At 31.4% G+C, this 19,144-nt stretch overlaps 3 protein-coding genes across 7 annotated transcripts; 2 read left to right on the top strand and 1 right to left on the bottom strand.

The window, feature by feature from the left end:
* Window positions 1-766: 766 nt before the first annotated feature.
* Window positions 767-10,063, bottom strand: LOC141452613 (T-box transcription factor TBX1-like). Of its 4 annotated transcripts, XM_074124929.1 has the most exons (8): window positions 9,524-10,061; window positions 9,022-9,255; window positions 7,069-7,171; window positions 5,617-5,740; window positions 2,861-2,977; window positions 2,442-2,598; window positions 1,165-1,305; window positions 767-907 (listed from the first exon to the last, which is right to left on the bottom strand). In XM_074124929.1, the coding sequence occupies exons 4-8, from the start codon at window positions 5,637-5,639 to the stop codon at window positions 827-829; spliced, it is 519 nt and encodes a 172-aa protein (XP_073981030.1). In that variant the 5' UTR covers window positions 5,640-5,740; window positions 7,069-7,171; window positions 9,022-9,255; window positions 9,524-10,061; the 3' UTR covers window positions 767-826. The 4 variants fall into 4 exon arrangements, with proteins under 4 accessions (XP_073981030.1, XP_073981029.1, XP_073981031.1 ...); XM_074124928.1 differs by lacking the exon at window positions 7,069-7,171 and having other exon boundaries at window positions 9,524-10,063; XM_074124930.1 differs by lacking the exons at window positions 7,069-7,171; window positions 9,022-9,255.
* Window positions 10,064-10,167: 104 nt separating this feature from the next.
* Window positions 10,168-12,050, top strand: Alg13 (Alg13 UDP-N-acetylglucosaminyltransferase subunit). Its single transcript, XM_074124946.1, has 2 exons — window positions 10,168-10,508; window positions 10,732-12,050. The coding sequence occupies exons 1-2, from the start codon at window positions 10,428-10,430 to the stop codon at window positions 11,149-11,151; spliced, it is 501 nt and encodes a 166-aa protein (XP_073981047.1). The 5' UTR covers window positions 10,168-10,427; the 3' UTR covers window positions 11,152-12,050.
* A 2,334-nt stretch (window positions 12,051-14,384) lies between these two features.
* On the top strand, window positions 14,385-18,143 carry LOC141452621 (phosphorylated adapter RNA export protein-like). 2 transcript variants are annotated; one of them, XM_074124949.1, is made up of 4 exons: window positions 14,385-15,147; window positions 15,606-15,676; window positions 16,758-16,947; window positions 17,558-18,143. In XM_074124949.1, the coding sequence occupies exons 1-4, from the start codon at window positions 15,000-15,002 to the stop codon at window positions 17,584-17,586; spliced, it is 438 nt and encodes a 145-aa protein (XP_073981050.1). In that variant the 5' UTR covers window positions 14,385-14,999; the 3' UTR covers window positions 17,587-18,143. The 2 variants fall into 2 exon arrangements, with proteins under 2 accessions (XP_073981050.1, XP_073981049.1); XM_074124948.1 differs by having other exon boundaries at window positions 14,387-15,147; window positions 15,585-15,676.
* Window positions 18,144-19,144: the final 1,001 nt, after the last annotated feature.

Genomic DNA, 19,144 nt, shown 5'->3' on the forward strand with positions numbered 1-19,144 from the left:
TGTCCGGTGATGGAAAGTGTAGTCTGTAACGAGAGTACACTGTCCGGAGGTCGGCAGTGCACTGAAAAAAGCTCCGGACGCTAATAACCTTTGATGTTGTACGCGCCTTAAATCATTAAAAAAAAAAAATATCACCTTTTTTACCAATCTATTCGCAACGCATTCCCTTTCTATCAGTATGAGAAATCAAAAACTAAAGCGGCAGTGAGAGAGAGCAGAAACTTGGTACCCGTCTGCTGCCATCGTTTGGAGATTTCGATTATTTAGACGTTTCCTCTGCTTCTATTTTATTCTCAGAGAAGAAGTTTTCTGACCTTTTGGCCATGCAAGAAAGCAAAGGTCAAGAACTCGCGACCAGCTACCATTGAACCACTAAGAGATGTACCTTGAATCTAACAGGATGAACCTCTATGTGCTGGTCCTATATAACTTCTTCTCTAGCTCAATAGCTTGTGGATATTTTCGCCAATGTCGGACGCAAGATAACCTTCATAACTGCCCAAATATTTAGAAATAGCAAGCATTGGCGACTAAAAATGTATCTGCTCTAAGTATTAATCCCTGCCAAATGTTCATGACTACACGGGTAGTCTCGGGTAAAGAGAAGATACTTTCAAGAACTGAACTTTTAAAATTAGAAATTATGACTGAAATGGACATTTTAACATTGTTACAAATAAGTAATTCACTTAACAAAATTGAAGACATCAACATTAATGGAAAAAAGATACAGTAATGCATGTCAAATAAAATTAAATACTATAAATCAATATTTAAATTTTTTATTTTTAGATTGCAAAGTTCACCTTGTCATTTGTCAATAATTTTATTTATTAAACCAATCATCTTGATCACATTCTCTAAAACCTTTAGCAAATGGATTACTTGCTATCTTCAATTGGGTTATCTACAACAGATTTAGTTTCAAGTATAATTTTTTTTAATTTTGGGTAACTATTAAAAATTTAAAATAAATAAATAAAAATTTAATCCAATAAATTTGTTAAGCAATCATTATTTTTATCTTAAGACTATTAAAAAAAAAAAAATCAATATTTACAATAGTTTGCGAAAAAATTGCCTTTACCTGATAAACATTTATAAGAAATAAATTGATATAATTATATTTCATAATAAAAATCAAAGGTAAAATAAGACTCCTACCCTTTGGTTTTGGTAAGCTGTAACAGCAGTAAATTCCGTATGAGGAAAGAGAAATGTTTTAAAAGAGTGTGATGAACTATGTGACGTGATATGAAGGATATGCAGCCGTGGTTGATATCTGTGCATTGAATTTAATATTATCTATAAGAGAAAAAAAGAAAAACAGATCATAACTAATGCAAAAACAAATTCAAAGGAAAATAACTAATACAAAATATTAATGTAATCTCTATGGTTTGATTATTTTCATTCAACTCCCTCATAATATTACTACGCTATGATTAAGATCAGAGGCAGGCCAGAGATGAGCTCCTGTATTAAAATATTATTATGAGCATTTATGTGGAGGAAATGTTTTTTAGACTTCCCTCTATTTCATGACTTTTTATCCTCCTTAATTGTTAGTGTGAATAAAATATGTTACAAACAATTTGAATTTCGAGAAAGTTGTTCGGAACTCAAACTTTTATTTTTATTCATTAAATACACCTACTTCAAATTGGTTTTGATTGAACTTCTATTTATGAAGAATGAGACGTTATAGCAAACTGTAATAAAATAAAAGTGCCGTTTTATTGTAGTGAAAATACAGTACCGTAAACTATTGCGGAATCCTATCCTTCCATGATTGCTTTTTGTTTTAAGAAGACCTCTCAGAAAATTATTGCGGATGTGCCCTCAAAGAAACTATACACCGATTAGTTTTGTTTCTGTTTGTATTGCTTTGATTAAAAATAAAAAATTTTCTCGATCGTAAGTCGTGAAATAACTATAAAAATCCTGGCCAAACTCGGCAATTTAATGGAAAATGATGAAAAGTACATTTCTCTGCCATCTAGCGGTTGCAGAGAGTACCAATTCTTACAGAGAAATTACAATTAGATGAATTAATTCACAATTCAAACTTTTTGGACATTGAAAATATTTAGTTGTGTTTTACTGAGTATAATATTATACTGGAACCAAGCAGGTGCTAATGGCCAAAAAAATGATGCGCCCGGAGGTAAAAAATAGCTAAGCTCATTGGTCAGTAAATGTTTTATTTGATTATCTCTTTGCACCAAAATGAATGGGCATAAAATAAACAATTTAATTCAATTCGTTTTTAGTAAAACTTAATGTAAAAACGTTTGGTTAAAAACTCCTGAACAGAACGGGTTTTACTGATGATGTTTATATTCATTTTATCATTAATATTTGAAGAAATCTTTAAAAAGTATGTAAAATCAAAAGCAAAATTTTCTAATTAAAACTTTGGCTTAATATAATTTTCTTACGTGACCATTATCATCCAGTTGATTGTTTGTAAGTTTTAATTTGTCGAATGAAATTACATGACTCGTCCAATGGGAACCAGTAGCCGGCGAATCTGGATGTACATAGACTCTTGGTGGACTCACTGGATCAGCTTTGCCGGCTGTCACCCAGCGAGAACTGAAATGAATTTATTAACATTTGAAATAATGCAATAATGAGGAAACTTCGAGCATTGAATTCCTAATATAAACAGGGAATAATTTAATATTACAAGATTAAAAAAATGCAACAATTTTTTACAGAACGCTGACATTGTCTTTTCAAATTTTTATTTGAGGCGTGTCAACGCAATGGTCATTGGTACTCAAAGCCTATTCGGAATTAATATATAATTATTATTATTCAAATTAAAATTAGATTACTTTAGGATAAAACTCACCTGTGAAAGAGGTATCTATATCGGCAAGGATCAATAGCAACAAAGTCAACCATAAGAACGTAATATGCAGATGGTTGTAGTCCTTCAATTCGCATTTGTAATGTTGGAAACATTTTTCTGAAATTTATTGTTCTCAACACAATAACAGTTAACTGCCTTATCTTCGTTAATTAAAAGCTTAATTGCATTTGTAGCATTTTCACTTAAAAAAAAAAAAACTTTTTCTCTCAGATAATTCATCAGACAAATTTTTTGAATAAAATTTAAACTTTTATGAGAAGTGCATATTTCTACTAAGATTTTTGAGAATAATGTCTTTGTGGTGAATAGTTTGGGTTAGTTAGAATAATAGTGGAAACTCTTATACATTTTTTTTGTTCGTATTTCCAAACATGACTCTTCTCTGAGTCTAAAGAGAAACAGGGATTGTTGTGAGACGGTTCAAAAAGGCCCAAACTATGCACTCGATTGCGCTTCTCCTATTGGAAGAAGGCAAGCCTAGAAATGGAATTTGGATCCGAATTTTTTTTTTATTTACAAAATACAAAAGTACAAAAAATTACAAAAATAAAGAAAATTATTAACAGTATTAATACGCATACCTAACGCCGTCTGCTAGAAGAAAAATACAAGAAAAATAGAAATTATATGAATTACGTGAAGTGCTTTAACATATAAATAAGAAAGTGTAAATATTAGTAAATAAATGAAAACTTAGTTATAAAAATGAGAAGTATTAGGAGGTCAAGTTTTTCCTCAAAACCATAGCCCTACGAGTATATTCAAGCAAAGGTTTACACGACTTGGAGGATAATATCTGCACTATGTCACTCCCTTGAAGAGTGGCACTACCAAGGAAACGTTTTCTCAAATCACTTAGAGCGGGACATTCTACTAAAAAGTGATGAAGATTTTCTTTACTGAAAAAACACATATTACATAGTTCCTCCTGATAATCCCTCTCTATACAAGGAACCGAATTTAGTTTCAAAAGTTCACCCCTAATTTTCAGCAATAGACTCAAATCGGAAAAATTCATATCAACATCGGCGAGAGGCGCGCAAAATCTCCTGGGCTCCTCCTCAACTTCCATAAGAGATCTATACAATAGAAACTGTTCAGAACTCTTTGCTCGACTAAAAGAATCTGCGATTCTTTATTGCTGAAAGCAAATCATCGAGCTGCCCACGCCATAATAGCTTATTTGTCAGCTGAGAGTCAAATTTGACCGCATAATACAATAAAACCCAAGATGAGAACCACGAAACCCTCTGTCGTACCACTTCCAGAGCCATCACCCTGGGCAAACGATGAGAAGGAAGATCCAAAGTACGAAGGCAATAATTTATATGAAGCCTCAGAGTATGCAAAAACACTGGATCTAGAGAGGTCTCAATATGGAGCATGAAGTTGGGAGTAAAGGCTGGAAAAAGAAATATTTTTTTGATAAAATAACGCTGATATTTTTCCAGTAATTCAAACCTTTCATGGCCCCAAACTTGGGCGCCAAAACAAGCAATAGAACAGATTTGAAAACCTGAAACTTAACATGAATTGGAACTTCATTTTGCGAAATTAACTTAGCCCAAACTGTATTAAAACCAAGTTTTGCAGCAGAGAATTTTCTTTAAGATGTTCTTGGATCCGAACTTAGTCGCTTCAATTTGAGAAGATTTATTTTTAATATTCTCTATTTGTTGGAAAAAATACTGGTCCTCAAACTCGTCGTCAAAGCCCCACGAAGAATGGAAATGGAAATGAAAATAATAACAATAATAATGCTTGCAGTTCATAGTTGTTTTTAACGAGAGGATACTGTCTGGAGATCGGCAGTGCACTGAAAAAAGCTCCGGGCGCCAATAACCTAGGATGTTGACGCGCCTTAAACACAAAAAAAAAAATTAATCCTTGCATTTCCCTTTTTCTTCTATATGGGGCTCAGACATGATCTTTGACCAAAAAAAAAAAATAACGTTTACGTTGTACACAATGTGCTATGGAGAGAAGCATCATTGGAATGAAAAGGAGGGATAGAGTGAGATTTACGATGAACAGAAGGAAGACGTCTTACAGATGTGAAAATGAAAGCTAAAAAAATGAAATGGAAGTGGGCTGGCCATTTATGTAGATTCAAAAATAAAAGGTGGACACGAATCTGCGTGGAACGGTGCTCTGCCGACAAAAAGAGGGAGACAATACCTTAGGTGGCTCGACGAATTTATAAAGTAGCGGGCATAAATTTTGGTGGAAAGGCAAAGTCTTGAGAAGAGTGGGTGACAATGGGAGAGGTCTTTGCCCAGAAATGGGCTAATTCCATAATCAGTCGTTTATCATTCATAATATTAGTTTCGTTCATCATTAATATAAAGTGTAAGTATATTTTTGTGTTTATTTTTATTATTCAATAATTTGTAAGAGAGAAATTTGTTTCTTATTCATGGAAATTTGTTTATTTATGGATTTGCTTATATGATTTTTTTTTTACTTTTATTTTATTAATTATTTACATATTTTTAACACTTTTTCAGCGAATCGACAAGTTGGGCTCATGCCGCCAACTTATTTCGACTAGAAAAAAATAATTCGTAATTAGCTAAAATCCAAGAATGGTTTAGTAACCAACCAATATTAATGTACAAATTATTATATCAAAAATCAATATTTAAAGAACCCTGGTGTTAAATTAGGAACAAGCAGAATTTTATCTTAAACTTTTATCAAATTTATAAATAAACAAGATTTGAAAAAAAGTAAACCTTCCAGCTTTGGTAACAATCATTTCAGTACCAAGACGACTAAATTCAGCCCAAAGTTCGTTTGTCGTCAGCCTTGCAGTTACTCCGCCAAATTCTTGTCCGTTTTCTCTTATGATATCTTCATCTGGATGAAAAAGAAGAAAGTAACTTTTATTACTAACGATTAAGAACCTATTCAAAATATAGAAAGTTTTTTTCAAACGTTTTTACTTTTAGTTCCTTACAAATATATTGTGAAGGTTCTATCTGGATTATAAAGAAGGATTTTATAAAAATAATATTAATGTTAAAGTAAGTAAATGTTATCCATCCATTCCAATATTATTACTACAACAGAATTAAAAAAAATAAAATAATGAGAAATAAAAATATTTTATTTTTAAGGAATTCTGTACTATTTATTTTAAGACAATGTACTATTAATTTTATAATTAATTAAAGAGAACTGACAGAGGATTACTTAAAAGCTCTGTAATTTATAAGTCCGAATTCATGTGAATTGTCAATGTCCAATTACTATTACTGCCAGAAATAAGCATTAGTCACTTTCCAAGAGAAGAAAAAATAGAAAGCGCGACAGCAGTCAAGTTAAAGGAGAAAACATCTGGTCTAGTAAAGCTGGTATTCTGATTTATAGTTTGTGACATACAGAGTACATAGAAGATGGTTAGAACAAATAGTCTCTCCCCTTTCCTAAACAAAAAAATAATGTTATCTTTACCAAGCTAATTCTGTAACAAATTCATTATAGCCGTTTGAAATATATAGTAAATCACAAATAATTAATCTTCCTGTTTGTTTTACCAAAACCTCATCAATTTTTAACTTTACAAATCGTATATTTTAGAGTTCTCTTGGAGATCTGAATAATTCAGACATTTTAAACTAACAAAACTACTAATTTTACGAAAAATTGCAATAAAACTTTTTTTTTTTTTTAAAAAAAATGTACCACGAATTCTGTGACAAATAATTCTAGATGTAATTTCCAGAACTGTTTAATTATACATTGTTTTTAGTTTACAAACTTCCGAAATTTTTGCAGATTCTGGCTTAGACAAAATTGACTGCGTCATATAATAATTACAGATTATATTAAATTGTATTAAAGGGCGGTTCCACCAAAAAGGAGAAGGAACCCAGGCAATCCAAAATGCCCATTGTTCCCCGCCCACCTCTCATATCATGAGAGTTACCGGGGCTTCAAGAGAAACAAATCCGGCTAAAAATTGTCAGATGCCAATACAATAAACGAATCAAGTAGCAACAGGACACCAGGGAGCATGGCAACTCAATCGTCCAGTGCACTGAATAAACCTAGAAAGTTGTAATGATTACCAGATGCCACAATCTCCGGGAGGGAAACATTTAACCTTCCGAAGATGAGGAATCTAGTTTTAGAATAAACTGGACACACCTCTACAAAGTGCCGCACAGTTTCATTGTACTCACCACAGACAGCACAGATTGGCGACGGGGTAAGGCTGCATTTGAAAAGATGGTAGCTAAATTCGCATGTCCCTTCAACACCTGAACCAACTGGCGGATCCTGGACCTGCTGAAGACAACTACAACCGTTTTAGATAGGCCAAGAATTTCCTTAGCCTGACGGCAGTCAGCTAGGGATCTCCATGTGATTAAATATTTACAAAAAAAAAAAAGGCCCTAACAGTGGAAGATGTTGATGACCTAATGGAAATTCTTCTGATAAAATAATATATTTATCCCTTTATTTTAAAATTTATACGAAGAATGCAAAGTTTATCCCCTGCTATGATCTAATAGATCACAAAAGTTAATTATAATAATTATTACAATCACAAATAAACTAATTATAAAGTTAGTAAAAGTAAATTAATCGCCTATTTTTTCAGGCGGGGCTTAACGTCCAACTACCAATTAGGTGTCGTGGACGGAGGTGACTAGCAAATATACTTTACTGTAAATTTCTTTTATTAACCATTAAATAAAATCCAAGGCCTAAGACCGGGAATCGAACCCTGTACCACAATACATATTAGCTTCTCAGGTCTCGCCTCTAACCGCTCGGATACCATTCGGTAAAATAAGAATCTATTTGGGATAGTTCTGCTCTTAAACTATCTTTCAGAGTAAGTACAATTGTTTGACTGAGAGATCCCTGAAGAGGAAGCATTCCACACCTTTGTGAGAAAAAAATGCAGTTACTGCTTCAAAAATAACTTTCAAAATTAATGTTTCAATTATTTCTCGTTGAAATGTAATAAGGAGTGCTGCCTAACTGGTTAGAGCATATAATCTTAATGAGCTATAAACATTAATTCCGTTGATCCGAATTGAGTTTTTTGTTATTATTATTTCTTTAAAGCAGAGATAGAGATAAGTCATGCAATGAAATGAGAAATATCTATTAAAATTACTGGCATTTCGTTAATTTTTTACTTTTTATAGGCATTTTAAGATTTTTTTTGCAAATCTTATCGTGTAATTTGATACATGATAGCAGAGAATTACAAAAATTTAAGGTTTACTTCAGTTAACTAACTAAATATAAATCAATATTAATAGAAATCAAAATCTTCTAGAAAACAAAAAATATTGAATAATATTCAAAATATTCAGTTAATTTGTATCTTATAAATATGAATTTCATGATTCATGTTGGAAATAAAATAAACTTTTAAGGATTTCTTGAAATTTATTATCTTTATTTCTATTTCTTTAATTTTATTTTCTATTGACCGACTCGAGTGAATATAAACCATATTTTGTAAGCTGTGTGTAAAATATATTATTAGTTTTACATAGAACTTTTAAAAAAAGAAATGTGGCATTTGCTTTGTTAAAGGTTGTACACTCTGAAATAGGTTTTTTAGAATAAGAAGGATATCACCTATGTATAAAATCTAAAATATCGTTATATCAATTTTTTGTGCAAAATTCAAGAAAAACTCACAAAGAATATTAGTCGCAGAATCCATCTGAAGCGCATCTATTAGGCAGTGAACCAACTAAAGCTACACTAAAAATTTTTTACCCCACTCTCATGGTACTATGTTCAGGGGGTCCTGTCTAGAAATCATGCCAGCATTCACTGTTATATTATGAAAAGGGTTATTTTTCCAAGATCATTAATTAGAAGAACATCTTTCTTTTTAAGGCATACGAAAATTTTAAGAAATTTTCGTTTTCAAAAACAAAATCTGTTCTGAACTTTAAAAGGTTATCACTCTCTAAAAAATAACTTTATTTTTTTACCGATTTTTTTTTTTTTTAGATTTACTTCTAGGATCTATAAATGGTTTAACTAAACCAGTCTGACTTGCCAATTTAAATAAAAAATAGGAACCTCCTTTCTCGCCACCAATAAAAACGGTTTTATTAATTAATGGGCATCTGTACTTAAGTTACAAATTTTATACTTACACATTCTTTTCCATTATAAAAAGAATATCGAATCTATGATATAAAGGAAGGCTATGCGGATTCCCACGCAGAGATCCCGGGTTCGAATCCAGCTGCTAGCTCTTAGATTTTCTTTTTCCAGGAGCTTCTAACAGCTCACTGTCCAGTGATGTCGGTAACGAGAGAATTCTGTCCGGAGACCGGCAGTGCACTGAAAAAAGCTCCGGGTGCCAATATCCTCAAATGTTGACACGCCTTAAATCATGAAAATAAATAAATAAATGCTATAATAACGATCAGTTAGAGCAGAGCGTTGTTTGTACGTTACTATTTCAGGAATCTTAGAAATAGTAATTTATGCTGTTATCGGTGAGACACTTGTTTCACAGACAATAAACATTCATATAAACTCAAACTAATAATCTTGCTTATTTATTGTTTAATTAAATTAAATTTATAGTTTTATACCGTTCTATTAATAGAGTGGTACCTAAACTTTAAATATATAATTTTGACCACCTACCATAAATTTACTCAAAAGTACACCATTCTTGTAGATATATGTCCGTTTTCTTTGTAAATAACTATGTCTTAATTCTCAAGAGTCACACTTAATTCACTTTCAAATTAAGATAACAAGTTCATAATGTGATGTGCTCTTTCCTACAGTTAACCACTTTGAGGTGGGCTCTGAACTTTAATGATAAATAAGTACCGACAAGACTCACTTATATTTTTAAATACAAGCAAATTGCAGTATCCATAAAATAGGTTCTTTCCAAATGCTCCAAACTCCACAATAGGCAACGTTACCTGTGATTATAACATGTACGACTTTCCTCTTAACTCAAATCTAGTTGAGAATTAACACCTTGGCAGACAGCAAATTAACATTTGTCCTAAAAGTGATTCAATTAAAAAATTATTTTATTTTTAATTTTTGCCCGGACATAACTGTCGGACGCTCATTTAGGTAAATATAACAACATGTATATCTGAGCGTTTATGGTTTGAGATAATATAATAATTAAAATATGAAACAATTTTGATATATTACAGAAAACCATTAACATTAATCTAGAATCCAATCTACTAATCGAACTATTCTAATTTTTAATCGATTATTATTTGAAAACGATTATTCGATTATTATTCGATTAAGGTGGTGTGTTTAGTTTGTTTTTTTATTCCGAAATGGTGTATTGAATGGGTGACGAAGTTAACAGTGCTTATTTCGTATACCTAACAGAATTGAAACTTTAAGTACTACTAAATAAGTGCTAAATAAAAAATGCTATCGAATATTAGGTATATTTAACGCTAACTGAAACAAGTAGCTGTTAATCATACACCTGTTCAAAACTTAAGTTTGTTCTCTCGGATTTTAATTTTGATCATTTTAGTAATTCAGAATATCTTTTAATAAAATGTTGAACGTTTTTGTGACTGTTGGTACAACAAAATTTGATAAATTCATTAGAGCAATCACTGATATTGAATGTATAAAAGTAGGTTTGTTTACTTTTCTTTTTTGAAGTTTATTTGGAATTTAGAGAAGATTGTTAAGAAGTAAACATTGAATTTCTTGCATACTATCTATTTCTCTAGATTTTTATTGATAATTGCGTTTTCCTTTTGACCATAATTATCCAGATTATAAAGTGCTGTTAGTTGTAATCAATATTAAAAGTTTTATTAGTACCTTCTTAATTTTGTTTATTTCTCTTTTAGGTTTTAGAGAAAAGAGGATGCCAACATTTGACTTTACAAATAGGAAATGGTGACTATGTACCTGAATATTCCAAAGTGGGCACTGTGTCAATTGAATATTACAGATTTAAAGATACTATAAAGGAGGATTTACAAAGAGCAGATCTAGTCATAAGTCATGCGGGTGCAGGTAGCTGTTTAGAAACTTTGGAATTAGAAAAAGCCTTATTAGTAGTTGTCAATGAGGACTTGATGAATAATCATCAAATTGAAGTTGCCAAAAAACTTAGTGATTGTGGTTATTTATATTATACTTCTTGCGGAAAATTGACTGAAACATTGCGTTTGATGGATTTAACTAGGTTAAGAATGTATCCAAAGAGAGATCCTTGTAAATATGCAAATGCAATCGACAATATAATGGGATTTAGAAGAATGTAGAAAAAAAGAAATTTTTGTATAGACATTCCATTTTGTCATAGAAGTTTGTGTATTTTAATATACATATATGTAAAATACCTATTGTAGCTTTTATTCCTTATAACAGAAAGAAATATAACTGCTTTTTTGTACATAATGTGAGAAGTAAGGATTTCTTTTATCTATTTACGAGTTATTCTGAAAGAGAACTTGATTTTGTGTTTGATACTTTAGTGAGCATTTGAGGAAGATTTCTGTTCACCAATAAATGTTTCATCTAAAGTTTCCTTTAAAGCTTAGTAATTTGTGAGAAGTTAAAGGTGTATAACAGCTAAAGTTTTATTCACTTGATACCAGAACTAGACCAATGAACTTTTTTTTTTTAAGATCTGATAAAAAGTGCATATTAACTGAGGTCCTCAGTAACTGATAGATGATACTGCATCACATAAAATGTATCCAAAGAGGATCCTGTGAACGTTGTATTGTTTTTATTTTTTTTAAATTAATTCAAGATACTTCGACATCTGTGGTTATTGGATTCTATCATCTAAGCCTTTCATAGTGTACTTCCGTCATTCGAACAGTGTTTTTGTTTCAGTAACACTACTCATTACCGCACATAAGAGGGCCAGAGTGGTTGCTGGGATTAGATACTCCAAGGGTAACCTGCTACCCTTGACTGTCTTTCATTTCTGTTTAAAAAGTTTTTGGGGAAAATTAAGACGAATCCGTAGAAGTCCTTACGATCTATTCAATTTACGGTCTATAACAAATCAAATCATATGTTTTTTAAAGATATTATCATGTATAAAAATTACAAAAATTTATATTTTCGTCGAATTTAAGGTACCTGAAAAGTTTGTTAAAACAAATACATGTATATATTTATATTCTGAATAAAGGGAATTCGTACTGCATATTTTTCGAGTCCTCTTTCAGAAATTTTTCTTGCAATTGTAATATTTCGTATATTTTTTTAATTATGAATTCTACTTGCTGCTTCCAAAGAAGAAATCCCGAGTCTGAAACCAGTTCCCAGCACTCAATTTTTTCTTCCTACGATTTTTACTGCTCCTTTCCAGCAGTGATGTGCTACTTGAGCGGACTCGGTCCACTGGAAAGTATCCAATGGTGGAACAAGTTGATTCAAATCCCTATTTTTTAAAAAAGTGTATCCGCCCAAAAAATTAAGGCAAATTAAAATGAAAATAATTAATACTGAAGTTACTTAGATGTTACACTAAAATATAATTTTTAACTGGCTTGAGGCTGTCATTTAGGAGTCACTGATTTAGTATTCTATAAAATTCACCCACACCAGAATAAAAAACCTGGCAAGCTAAAATACTGATGCTTGGAGGGGGGGTTCCAAGATTTGTTAAAAGACTCAATAATTATAAAATACTAATATCATTTATTTTAAGAGTAAAGCTTTATGTTAAGTTAGACACTGTGACCAAAATAATGGAGTAATAATAATCAACCAAAACAAATGTGAACAATTAAAAATAAAGTTAACATCACTAAAAATCCCTCCTTTATTTTGAGACGTTTTTAATAAAGGATAGTATTATTTTTTAAACAATATCTCAAAACAGGCTTACTTTGAAATATCACTAAGCATTAACATTATTAACTGAATTTGAAATGTATCGATGATTTTGTCCATCGTAGTACACTGTTTGTTGAATTCCTGACAAATTTTGCACTTTTATCTATTTTCAGCAACGATTAATCAGTTTAAAGTGGATGGTGAAATCTACTTTAAATACGCTTCTCACTAACACCAGTTCCACTTGTGAACAGTAGTGTTTGTAACGAGCGGATACTTTTCGGTGCCCAGTAACTAAAAAATAATCAGTGGATTGGGTTTACTTAAATTTACATTGCCTGTTTCATACGGAATAAATATTTCTGTTGATGATCGTTGTTACAATAATAAAGAATAATGGTTGATAAATGGGCGTACCATCAAGAATTATATTTTTTAACATATTCATCTCCTCACCTCCTGATCACTCAAAATCCGACATAACGGCACGGTGTACGGCCCGCGAATGACACACACGGGATTGCCCAACATGCTTCCCTCAGCCCCTTGCTATTCAACATCTATACTGCAGATCTGAAGGATGCCATAAGTGCGAATGGTTCTGTGTCTCAGTATGCTGATGACATCATACTTTTCAACCAAGAACCAACTCTAGTAGAGGCCGAAACGAAACTTATCGCATTAATGATGAAGATGAATAGATGGTGTATTGGTCTTGGACTTTCATTGTCGGAGAATAAAAGCCGTGTAACCATCTTTACTAGAGAGAGAAGTTTCACGAAGCCGTCTTCACTAATATTAGGAGGATATCACCTTCGTGTAGAGCAAACTATCAAAACATTAGGCATGATTATCGACAAAAAATGGTGGAGACGAACCACTCGATGTACTTTGCCAAAAAAATGTGAACAATCGCTTAACATTCTGAGGTGCATCAACCGCCTGAACTATGGCGCTGATATCCAAACATCGTTAACGCTCTACAGGCATTTAATTTTTTCCAGGATAGATTATGGATATGTCCTTTATGGGGACGCCATTCAAGTCCACTTAGCAAAAGTTGAATTCAGTTCAAAACACTGAGGTCCAGTTTGAGAGCTCTCAATTCCATTCCCACGAATACACTTCTGGTAGAAGTCATTTGGGAGCAAAGAGGACACTGCTTCTAAGGGTTCACTTCTTCATTCCAAGGGACAAAACTCAAGGGTAATAATTCCCCTCTGAGTTCAAAAAGCCAACGCATATCACTCAATAGCAACTTATTTTTTGCATTTTCACCAAAGAACAGTCCAAATTGAGAACTAACGTCCACTAGAGCCCTGTACAAAAGCCCTGTAAAAGAAAGCATTCTGAACCTCTGGCCCGCCTAAGATACTCCAACCACTACTGAAAGACGGACACTGAATGATGGCTAATTTGTGATCCATAAGGCTAAGAGGAAAAGGTAAAAAATTTCCTATTTCGTCATACTCTCTATTGAAAATGGAGGTCAAGACACAATAAGAGTGGAGATATACTGTTTTAAATGTACCCCTCCCATTTCAGATACCATCTCTTTAAACTAAGCATATCCAAATGTTCAAATTTAATTTATACAAGAAATAACTTAAAATATAATTTCATTTCCGAAAAAATCAATGAAAAAATTAAATTTTTTAAATCGATTCTTGATATTGTTTACAATTCATATGAAGATGTGATATCTCCTATCAAACATTTTATTGATTATTGGGTTGAGCTGTAGTGTTGTGCTAAAGTTGTATTCTTTTTTGTCATAGTGCAATAAAAAATTGAAATGATGAAAATAAATTAGTCTTACGTTTGAATTTTTACTATTCGCAAATTACTTTATTCCAACCGAAAAATAACTTACTTCCCAATCAAGATTATTGTGACTTGCAAATTTTGGTTATAGTTATGAAAGTACTTTACGATACAAGCTATAATATTATACCAGTGAATTATCCATTTCAAGTTTAATTTTTGTACTGATTATTTTTAACATCATTTTAAGCTTACCATACTATCATCGTATAACCCAGTTAAATTTGATTCTTTAGTTTTAACGTTGCGGTCTAAGGGGTAATTACTTAATGTAATTACAGAATTTTCACAGAATTACGTGGTTTTTTGATAGATTCAAAAAAGTGTATTACTTGAGTGATCTTATAGTTCTGGAAGAATGTCATCATGGCAAAATAATGCTATTCTGAATTTTAGTGAAAATGGATTTATTGAGTTACTGATTTAGTTCGGAATTAAAGAACAACCCACCTGACAATGGCAGTTAAACGTAAAGGTAAATTACAGAAAAATGGAAACATGGAAACACATTAGCATGAATGAAATTTCTGCTATAAAAGATATTAAACTGGATGCATTGCAAGGAGATGATAATGTGTGCAGTTTGGTTGCTGAACAGATTCGTGTAAACTTGCAAGAACCAAATGGAGATCTCATCGGTATGTACTTTCTCAAAATGTAATTGTTACCTGTATGAATTCCTTTATTATTATCTTCTTTGTTTGATATATATATAGTCCCAGTAATCACTTAGCTCTTATAAACAAAATTAAGGAAATAAAGTCAAATTTGCTTGATACGAATCACGTCGCAGATATAGGTAATAAATTACAATAAGTATAACTTAGTGAAATTATTGTTCCTTAAGATGTGAATGATTAAGATATCGAGTAATTGTAACTGAATTTAAGGGGTTTATCTAACAGAACATTTTCATGAAGAAACAGAATGAATGATTTAATCTAAAATATCTTGCACTAGAATAATCTAAAATTACTGTCCTTCAGTTTTTAAATCTCTAATTGGTACCGCATTAAATAGTCTTTTTTTCCACTTACCTCCAGGTTGATTTTTATAAAGTGTTTTTAAATTTTAGTAAAAATTGTTTCTACACTAGGAGTGAGGAAAGCTCTGCTCGTTTACCAAAAAACTAGAATGATAGAAGAAAGTGGAGGGATGTTGGTTCATGTAAGTGGAAATTCGTATACCCTCTAAAGATTATCACTGAAATTCATTACTTACAACTTTAAGATGACGAAAAGTGATTTTAAAATGATAAATTTTTAACTATTCATTTCTAATTTAAAAAGTTTAAATTATTAAAATAAGTATCAAGATTTGTTTTATTTTACTTTCCAATTTTTCTTAATGTACGCTTCATATACTTAGATATGTACTTAAAATATACTTAGACATGTTTTGAGCCACTTTATGGATTAACTCGTAGTTACTGGTGGACATAGCATCTGGTTTGGTTCTTAAATTTTCTTCAACTTTGAGTCCCTAATAGCTGACAGTTCAGAGACGGACAATGTAGACTGTAAAATAGACCAGAATATTACAGGGTGGTACGCCTAGCAGACCAAGTGTACTGCATCCTCTTCTGCACTCACACCTTCAGAGTACATCGAGCGGTATCTTTTTCTTAGTCAAACATGATCTGTATACATTATCTGCCAGATGCAACAGGCTAATGTGTTTTAATAGGTCACCCGCACCCGGACTTACAAAGCTATTCTCATGACGTTAGCTATTGCAACGGTTCCACGATAAACTCTTTCACTTAATTTTGAACGTTAATAATATCCCTACTGGTCCCAAAATCGCAACAAATCCAGGACTTGAAAACTGATAATGTCATAGACCTAAGCACACCCTTGAAAGATTTCCTATCCTGTTTAGTACGTCCGCCTGTTTACTCTTTGAATAACATGTACCTACAGGAGCTTTCTACCTAAGAGAGGGATGAACGCAGTCTGACAACTTCCTAAATTTGACTTAATAGTCTCAGTTGAACCTCATTACCTAATAATTATCGAAATAAATAACTATTTTCCTAATATGACAACTTTCTAATATTGTAACGAGAGGACCCTGGTCGGAGGCTGACATTGCATGGTGAAGGTCAAGTGCCATTTGATTCTATTTGTTAAAACGCCATAAATTAAATATAAAAAAATGAGATAGTTGTAGTTATTCGAAATGCGTTTATAATCAGAATTATCATTTTATATTTGCTAACTAAATGTAATTTTCTTTTTTAATTTAGGATGGTTCCAGAAGAAGAACTCCGGGTGGTGTGTTTTTTCATTTAATTACTACTGATAAAAATATTCCCAAAACTGTGATAAAAGAAATATTTTATGATATAGCTCAAGAAAATAAAAAGAAAAAGAATGAAGAGGCGAGGGAACGCCGTAAAAAAACAAACAATGAACTAAAAGAATTTCTTATTAGAGGTATATTGTTTAAATTATAGGACGGTATTGGTAATTTTAGTATAAATGAGTATCATTAACCATTCATATTAGTCTGACAATTTTTTACTTTTTTTTTTAGACCCGTAAGTTAATGGTGTACATTTTCTATTTTTACTTTTCACTGTTTTAAAAAATTCTTCTTTGTTTCTTTCTTTGGCCAGTATAACTCAAAAACGGAAAATTGCGGGAAACTCAAATTCTATTAGTTTGGTGGGACTCGTAAATTGTCCAAAATTTCAATTGTATGCATACTAACATTTTGGTACTTCCCTTAGTAATTACTTAGTTAGTAATGCAGTACCTAGAGCTTCTAGTGAGAAAACTCCAATATCTCTAACTTTAGAGGATATATGTCAAACATATGTATTTCTTGATGACTGTAGTAGTATTTATTAAAATAAATTATGACTTACAATGTGCTATTAAAATACATATTTTCAATAAAATTGAGAGTTTAAAAGCGAATCATTGTTGGCAGAAACAGTCTTTGCTGTGATAAGCTCCCAATATAATTTAAAAGTGTAACAGGTTGGCATATCTATCGTATCTATGTATATTATGTATATACAATATATATATTTTTTTACAGAAGGCTTACTCTCTACACTACCTAAATAAATAGTGGAGCGGTAAATACTCAAAACTGAATTATTGCTAAGAAAAAGTACAGTTTAAGTGGAAAATCAAAATAATCGCTGTGTGCAAATGCTGAGGTCAGAGATGGGAATGATTTTATGACTGAGTTCTTCTAAGACAAATGCAAAAAGAACTAATTTTAGTTGTTTTTTTTTAACATATTCTATCTAATTTCCTCATATAATTTAAAATGGTGTAACCAGGCGGCCAAATTTTGGATTTTGATAAGTTCATAAACTTTAATTTATTAAATTGATATTATTTGACATAAAATTCTTTTGTAATAATTGTTAAAAAATTAATAAGCGGCAACGTTTGAATTGCGTTTCTTTCTGAAGTGGTATGTTATTATAATCAATGATTGGAAAAATATTCCTTGGCACTAATTAGAATTAGTTGCTTGGTCTTTAGTATTATAGGTATTGTAGGATTGAGTCTAGTCTTAATTTATCGCAAATTATGGTTACTATTTGTTGTACATAGTCTTCCAACAACAACAAAAAAAACTTATTAAAATTATATATTTTTTTATATTACAATCTTCTAGTCCTGAATATAATTTTTTTAAGAAACATGTTAATCATATTTTAATAAAAATAAACTTCGATCTCTTTGTTCTAAAAAGGTGGAACTAAAAATATTTTAATTCTGTTCTTTATTTCACTGTTATTTTTTTTCCAAAAAAAATATAAATAGAAAAGTTAGAAACTGGAAATCATTTCTTAATATTTATTGAACAATTTAAGTAATGTAAGGTTTCATTGAAAAATAAATTAGTATGTATTGATTTAAATTTTATTTTTATTGAATATAAAGTGGTTGTCAAGTAATATTTTAAAAAAGTTACTAGGTTATTGTGATTAATACTGTTTAATAAATTCTGTATTCAAAAAATATTCTGTGATAATTGGTCACATAATATAGTAGGAAATGGATGAATCCTTTTTTTTTTTCTTAATAAGGCGCGTCAATATCTAAGGTTATTGGCGCCCGGAGCTTTTTTCAGTGAATGCAGATCTCCGGACACTGTACTTTCATTACAGACCATACTGGCTCTCACCGAACAATAAGCTTGTAGGAAGAGAAAAATCTAAGGGCCAGCAGCCGGATTCGAATCCCGTGATTTCAGCGTTGGAATCAGTATTCTCCTACTACTTAGCTAAACCCTTCCCTATGAATCCTTTAATAATGTTTTTTGTTATTTATAGGAAAAGTTGATCTTTGAAATTTTATGAAAATGCAATTTTTTGGGAATGGACTGTTTCCAGTTTAGTTGAAATTACTTTAGTTGCTACTGCTTTTGTCACTCACTATCACTAGGAACTTTTAGTGCTACCATGTGTCTCACATTAGCAAGATGTGAGACACATGGTAGCACTAAAAGTGGACTTATGAATCGTATTCAACAATGAATAATTTTAGCAAGAAATTGTATGCAATAGACCTTCGCTCAAACGTCAATTTTGTGTTTGCTACACAATTCACTAATGAATTGAGTAAATGATCGAAACATTACCATGTAAGGATTTTAATCATTAAG

Source organism: Rhodnius prolixus, unplaced genomic scaffold, assembly GCF_049639745.1.
Source record: "Rhodnius prolixus isolate KJV_2025 unplaced genomic scaffold, Rpr scaffold_3, whole genome shotgun sequence".
Lineage (NCBI taxonomy): Eukaryota > Metazoa > Arthropoda > Insecta > Hemiptera > Reduviidae > Rhodnius > Rhodnius prolixus.

What these genes read in the sequence shown, in the direction of transcription:
- Alg13 (XM_074124946.1), top strand. Translation starts at nt 10,428, where the DNA reads ATGTTGAACGTTTTTGTGACTGTTGGTACAACAAAATTTGATAAATTC. An exon ending in CTGATATTGAATGTATAAAA is followed by an intron (nt 10,509 to 10,731) that starts GTAGGTTTGTTT and finishes TTTCTCTTTTAG; the next exon opens with GTTTTAGAGAAAAGAGGATG.
- LOC141452621 (XM_074124948.1), top strand. Translation starts at nt 15,000, where the DNA reads ATGGAAACATGGAAACACATTAGCATGAATGAAATTTCTGCTATAAAA. An exon ending in ACCAAATGGAGATCTCATCG is followed by an intron (nt 15,148 to 15,584) that starts GTATGTACTTTC and finishes TTTAAATTTTAG; the next exon opens with TAAAAATTGTTTCTACACTA. An exon ending in AAAAGAATTTCTTATTAGAG is followed by an intron (nt 16,948 to 17,557) that starts GTATATTGTTTA and finishes ATTTTTTTACAG; the next exon opens with AAGGCTTACTCTCTACACTA.
- LOC141452613 (XM_074124927.1), bottom strand. Translation starts at nt 8,576, where the DNA reads ATGGATTCTGCGACTAATATTCTTT. An exon ending in AACTGGATGATAATGGTCAC is followed by an intron (nt 1,306 to 2,441) that starts GTAAGAAAATTA and finishes TTTCTCTTATAG; the next exon opens with ATAATATTAAATTCAATGCA. An exon ending in CAGCTTACCAAAACCAAAGG is followed by an intron (nt 908 to 1,164) that starts GTAGGAGTCTTA and finishes AATCTGTTGTAG; the next exon opens with ATAACCCAATTGAAGATAGC.